The 6,103-nt window shown below is 48.9% G+C and overlaps 2 protein-coding genes across 3 annotated transcripts in view; both read left to right on the forward strand.

Annotated features, from left to right (window-relative positions):
• The window catches only part of LOC115330199 (ATP-dependent RNA helicase DDX42), a 43,313-nt gene extending 41,435 nt beyond the window's left edge, over positions 1-1,878 (forward strand). Inside the window, exons 19-20 of one of the 2 annotated variants that reach the window (XM_029991928.4) lie at positions 81-374; positions 1,820-1,878. In XM_029991928.4, coding sequence (XP_029847788.1) covers positions 81-326 — 246 coding nt within the window. In that variant the 3' untranslated portion in view covers positions 327-374; positions 1,820-1,878. Of the gene's footprint in view, positions 1-80 lie in introns of both variants that reach the window. The other variant, XM_029991920.3, reaches the window with a different exon arrangement.
• Positions 1,879-4,235: 2,357 nt separating this feature from the next.
• Positions 4,236-5,891, forward strand: LOC8028239 (glutamyl-tRNA(Gln) amidotransferase subunit A, mitochondrial). Its single transcript, XM_002410682.4, has one exon. The coding sequence runs from the start codon at positions 4,281-4,283 to the stop codon at positions 5,853-5,855; it is 1,575 nt and encodes a 524-aa protein (XP_002410727.4). The 5' UTR covers positions 4,236-4,280; the 3' UTR covers positions 5,856-5,891.
• Positions 5,892-6,103: the final 212 nt, after the last annotated feature.

Below are 6,103 nucleotides of genomic sequence, written 5' to 3' on the forward strand. Positions count from 1 at the left end.
CATGAAGTTGGCAAAACAGAAGCACACAATTTGCATGACTTTTGTTAATAGTTACGCTGATTCCGTCCGCTTTTTCGCAGTCCCAGTACAAGTCCCAGTTCACGGCGGCCACCGACACCGCCTGGAAGCTCGGCAGCCAGCAGGTCTCTCCGAGCCCCCGGCCTGGCCCCACACCCATCCCTCCCCCGTCCCACAACGTGTCCGCCTTCTGTCAGAACCCGTCCGCCTTCCCGTCCCCTCCCATGCCAGTGCGACAGCCAGAGGCTCCGAGAGAAGACCCGTCGAGCTCGAGACAACGGCGCCGCAGGTCGCGCTGGGACGACTGATCCGCACTGGGACCACCGATCCACACTGGGACGAACGACGTGCACTAGGTCGGTTGTCTCAGTGTGGAATTTCAGTTTCACTGCTGAACTGGAATTCCAGTAGCGCAGGCATGCTCCTAAGCATAACTGGGATTCAATCCACACTGGAACAACTGATCGGCAGTTGCAGGAAACCAATGCACACTCAGACAACTGATTGGCAGTTGTGTCAAGCCAATCTGCACTTGGACGATATATCCATAGTTGTGGCGAACCAATCTGCACTGGAACAACTGATTGGCCAATTGTGGCGAGCGGGTCTGCGCTGGGACAACCGATTAGCAGTTGTAGTGAACCGATCCTCACCGGAACAACCGGGTGACAGTACGGTTATATCTGCAAACTCGTCTCTACCTTTGGGGGATTTCTGTGAATTTCTCTCGTTACCCTTCTTTGATGTGTTCTTCCCAGTGTACAAAGTTTTGTTGGTGGTTCTGCAACAACCAGTTGCAAGCAGGTGTTTCTGGTTTGCAGCCTCTTGCTAAACTCGCGAAGGCATATACATTTGGGCAGTCATAAATGCCTCTGTCAATGACACATCACCTCCCTTTTCCCATAAGCATTATTGTAAGAGATTGCTTGGTATGAAAGAAATCATTTGTGATCTGTTTGAGACTGTCTCAAGTAATTTGCTGTACCGAAGAAAAGGTCTTACTCCACTTATCCTAAGTGGCAGGATTTTTGCCATTGCTAGTTATGATCTCTAAATATTTCTGAAGCAGTCTTACAATAAAATCACAAAAGTGAGTTATTTTTGTTTTGTTTTTTTCCCATTTGACGTAAAGAACCGGGGGAAAAGAAAAGAAAACTAGCATATTCTTAAAATAATGTGTTGACCATGTTTCTGTTGCACACCGATAGAACTTGCATTGCACGGACTGTGTGCCCATACTTTGCCATCACACATTCAGCGAGGCTGTGCCAAATGCACACATTTGGCATATATCCCATACTGCATTGTTAGGTCTACATGCCTTAGTGCAATGTAGTAGCTGAACTGCCTTTAAGATTAAACTTGTGTAAAACTCCTTCCCAGTTGTTCACCATCAATATTTACAAATTGCATTACTTTCATTCGTAGTTAGGGCAAAAGTATCAGTTAGTATAATACTGAAGGCTTTTATATGACAATGACTTGTTTCATAGCTAAAGCAAAAAATCTATGCATTAAAAAATTTTAGCTTTTTTTTCGTGTTTTGTTTTTATGGTTGAGTATAGCAGTTCAATCGATTTTAGTGTTCTATGCTGCGCTTTGCTGAAGAACTTCATAACACCTTTAAAGTGCAAATCTCGAAATCATAATTGTGCTTTATACCAGCAAGTTTCTGAAGCTGGTGCAATTATTTTTGATGGGAGCTCCTGTATGTAATTTGAGTTCTTTCTTGGTTTGGTCACTTAGTGGCCATCATGTGTTTAAATAGACTGACTGTAACATGGTTCTTGTTTTGTTGCAGCCTTTTGAAGTGGATGGGTGCTGTATATTTCTACCCTCAAATAAAACTTGCAAACTTGAGCAAGCATGTATCTATGGCATTGGAAGTGTTTGGGAGATTGGGGGGTATTTCCCTCCTTCCTCCGAATTGTTTAATATGCATGTCTAAAATGTAGAGGAGGGGGGGAGGTAATCACCCCATTGCCTTTTCCCCCGGTTTCGACGCCACTGTCACTGGTAAATAAAAATCCCCCCACCTTTTAAAGAAAATCTGTTATGCGCTTGGATCTGGAAAAAAAGTGTCCTCGGATGTAGACAGAGAACTCCCCATTGGTCGTGGCAAGTATGAATAAATAAAAAGGGGGCAACCAGCATGAGTCAGCCTTCCTTGGCATTATTGGATAGTGAAGTCCTGATCTCTTGTTATCATCTCTAGGCATCGTCCTTGAGGTCGTTCTAGACTTCCTCGAGGCCATCCTAGTCGTCCGAGAAATTGTCCTAGGAGTCATGCGAGGGGTTGTCCTCTAGGCGGCGTCCTAAAGATCGTCCTCTAGGTGGCGTCCTAGAGGTCATCTGAGAGGTCGTCCTAGACATCATCCTCTAAGCATCGTCCTCGAGGCCGTCCTAGAAGTCGTCCTTGAGGTCGTCCCAGACGTCCTCTAGGCATCGTGCTAGACGTCGTAAAAATAACAGCTTCGCTGTTATTTTGCACGTGAAGTGGAAAGGCTCTACAATTTTTTGTTGTTAAAAGTTTTCCAAGAAAAAACTTAAATAAGCGATGGGAATGCCCCTAATGAAATTAACAATTTGACATACTGTCGGAAAGTGACACGTTTCTATCTACACTTCGTTCTAAAGCTTTCTGTAGTGATGCTTGCCTGCTCGCTCGCGTGCTTGAGCACGCGTGATTGAGACACGAAGCCACGTGCTCGCAGCCATGCATGCGTGCTCGAGCAGGCGTGAAAGACAACCATGTGCTCGCACAACAGCGCGGTGCTGCATCACTCTGGGCACTATGCTAGCATTGATCAAATATATCCCTATAATTTCTTTTGACACCGGATCACAAAAAAAAAATTGCAAATACCTACACAACCCATAAGGTGAAACACTGCGACAGCTGAGGTGTAACGTCGGAGCCCCTAAGGTGTCATTTGGGAGCAGATGGACTGAATGAACAGTAAAGGTGAGAGCGCGCACCATAGATTCCGCATATGCGTTTTGTATTAAACTAAGTAACACACCGGACGACAATTCCATTGCGTTTTCGAATCGATGCAAGTGTATTAAGTAGAATATTTCAGCCCTCTGCGTAACAGGGGAGCGTATTTTAATGCGAAAGCAATAACTGTCCCATGGAGCAAGCCTACGTTATCAGCCGCGCCAAACGGCAGATAAATTAGTGAAGCCGCGATCTGAGGCATCCCACCTTTGAAGCCGCGCGAAAAGCCATGCAAAACTGCTAGTAAATGAAGCCGAAGATGGCCGCCGCGCGTCAGTTTTAATTAGCGCTACCCCATGGCGCTGCGTGCCCGCGCCGCCAGCGTGCCGGCAAGAAGAATCTTCGGCCACGCTCGGGCGGCAGCACGGCCGCCTGAGCGCGCCAGCCGATTCCGTGCGGCCGATGTTAGCGAGGCGCGACAACTTCACGAGGACGCGCGCAACAGCGACATTCATGGTTTCGCCAGTTTCGCATTCACAGCTCATAAGAAGTGCTTAGGTGTACCTCGAGCCTTTTTTGTACGTCGCTTTGGTACAAATAGTCACACGTGCTAAGCGAAAAGCGCTGAGTAAACGGGGACAAGGAAGTAGACAAAACGAAGGGCACTCTCAAATAAAGATTTATTGAAGCAAACACACGCTATTAATACCATATTTCTGGCTATTCGTTTAGAAGTCACTCTATCTGTAAGGTGCACGGATGGTGCACTAACACATTTGCTTTCCCCTTGCTTTCTGGTACAGAATGCACCCTAAAAGTTTCAGTTTCCTTCCTAAAAATGGGTGTAGTCGAACAGAAGACCGTTCTTTTCCCCTGTCTTTCTTCTTCAACACCGTTTCCCTGCTTTCACCACAGTATCGAGTTTACATCATGATCAACACACAGACAGGTGTTGTCCACTTTTTGTTTCTAGTCTGGGGTGTCGAAGATGTTGAAATTTAACCAACTCGCCTACAGTTTTTTTTTTTTTTTTTGGCATAATATTCAGTTTCGTTTTCGGTTATAAGTTTCCGGTGTAGAAAGCATTTTACCACAGCTTCCGGATCTCCAGAATACACGGAAAGAATAAAACACATGAAGGACGAACACAGACGCACACAGTACTTTGAAAGAACTGTGTGCGTCTGTGTTCGTCCTTCATGTGTTTTATTCTTTCTGTGTATTCTGTGGTTTTCAACGCGCTCTCCTACGTGTACTTCCGGATCTCGTTGGCAGCATTCGTGGCTTCCGCCAAGACTGGTGTGTAGCCGCTAGTAGCCGCATGTTCGTCGCGGCTGCTGAATGTTGCGCAAATCAACGTGATCTCACCGCTGTGATCATGCTTTCTGTGACCATAAAAGAACTGGTGAGTAATTTCAAAGCGAAAAAGTGTTCTCCCGTAGACATTTGCGCCGCTTGCATCAAGGAAATCAACGACTCGGGCTTTCTCAACGCCTTCGTGACTGTGCTGCCCGAGGCCGCCGAGAAACAGGCCAGAGAAAGCCACGCGCGATGGAAAAGCGGAAAACCTCGAGGCTCTCTAGACGGAGTTCCCGTCGCCGTCAAAGACAACTTCTGCATGAAAGGTGTGCGAACCACATGTGGCTCCCGAATGCTCGCGAACTTCCACCCACCGTACACCGCGACGGTCGTGGAGAGGCTACAGGGCGAAGGTGCCGTGGTCCTGGGAAAAACGAACATGGACGAATTCGGCATGGGCTCCGGTGCCACGGACTCCGCTTTCGGCCCCACCAAGAACCCGTGGAAGAACGCGGGCGAGGCAGCCGACGATTGGTACATCACCGGAGGTAGCTCGGGTGGCAGCGCGGTAGCCGTGGCTACCGGGTGTTCTTTCGGGGCGTTGGGCTCGGACACCGGTGGTTCGACGCGCAATCCTGCGTCTCGGTGCGGTGTTGTTGGACTCAAACCTACGTACGGCGCTCTGTCCAGGCACGGGCTCATTCCTTTGACCAACTCTATGGATGTTCCAGGGATTCTAGCTAAATGTGTGGATGACGCAGCCGTTCTCCTGAGTGCCACGGCTTGCGCCGACCCCAACGATTCGACGAGTGTGTCAGCGCCGGACAGTGTCCGACATTTGAAGCTGGCAGGTGAGCCTTCGCTGAAAGGTGTCAAGATCGGCGTCCCGAAAGAGTACCACTGTCCCGGAATGTGTCCCGAAGTCTTGGACCTCTGGCGTGATGTCGCGGACAGACTGGCGGCGTTGGGAGCGGTCGTGTCGTCGGTTTCGCTGCCCCATTCGCGGTACTCGACAGAATGCTACTCCGTATTAAACTGTTGCGAAGTGGCGTCCAACTTTGCCCGTTACGATGGGCTCGAGTACGGACACCGCGCGAGCGACGACTCCTCGACGGATGCCCTTTACGCCTCGTCGAGGCACGAGGGACTCAACGAAGTCGTCCGCGGAAGAATCCTGGCTGGGAACTACTTTCTGCTGCGCGCGAACTACGAGAAATATTTTACGAAGGCTCTTCAGGTGCGGCGTTTGATTAGCGACGACTTTACAAAAGTGTTTGCGTCGGGGGTGGAGCTCCTGCTCACGCCGGTGACGCTCACGGCGGCTCTTAGACATTCCGAGTGGACTTTGAAGGATAACCGAGAACGTGCGTCGGTCGAGGACTTCTGCACCCAGCCGGTCAACATGGCCGGCCTACCGGCGGTCAGCGTGCCTTGCCGTCTGTCCAGGGAGGGCCTTCCACTCAGCCTGCAGCTTGTGGGGCCGAAGTTCAGCGAAGCTGCCATGCTGGCCGCGGCAAAGAGGCTAGAACTTGAGTTGTCGTTCCCGCGGCTGGACTTGCAGTTGCATGCCCATCAAGAAAGCTATGCCACTCTCTAAGCTAGTTCGTAATAAAGTATTAAGTTAGGTTCTTTATATGTTTTGTCCTACATACTAACTCGTAAATGTAACATATGCTTCCTTTTTTAGCATTTGGAGACACCAAGCTAAGGCTGTCTTCATGAGAATTATCTTAAATGTTTGCTGGTTTGTCAGTTATGTTGCACTGTGTGCAAGCCCTTGATGCTACAAGCTTGATGAAGTGAGCTCTGAAGGCTATGAAATAAGAGTTGAATATGTGTAGGCAT

This window comes from Ixodes scapularis, unplaced genomic scaffold, assembly GCF_016920785.2.
Source record: "Ixodes scapularis isolate PalLabHiFi unplaced genomic scaffold, ASM1692078v2 PGA_scaffold5__190_contigs__length_132052651, whole genome shotgun sequence".
Classification (NCBI taxonomy): Eukaryota; Metazoa; Arthropoda; class Arachnida; order Ixodida; family Ixodidae; genus Ixodes; species Ixodes scapularis.

Bases quoted from the DNA above. Each gene is read 5' to 3' on its own strand.
- LOC8028239 (XM_002410682.4), top strand. From the start codon at position 4,281: ATGTTCGTCGCGGCTGCTGAATGTTGCGCAAATCAACGTGATCTCACC.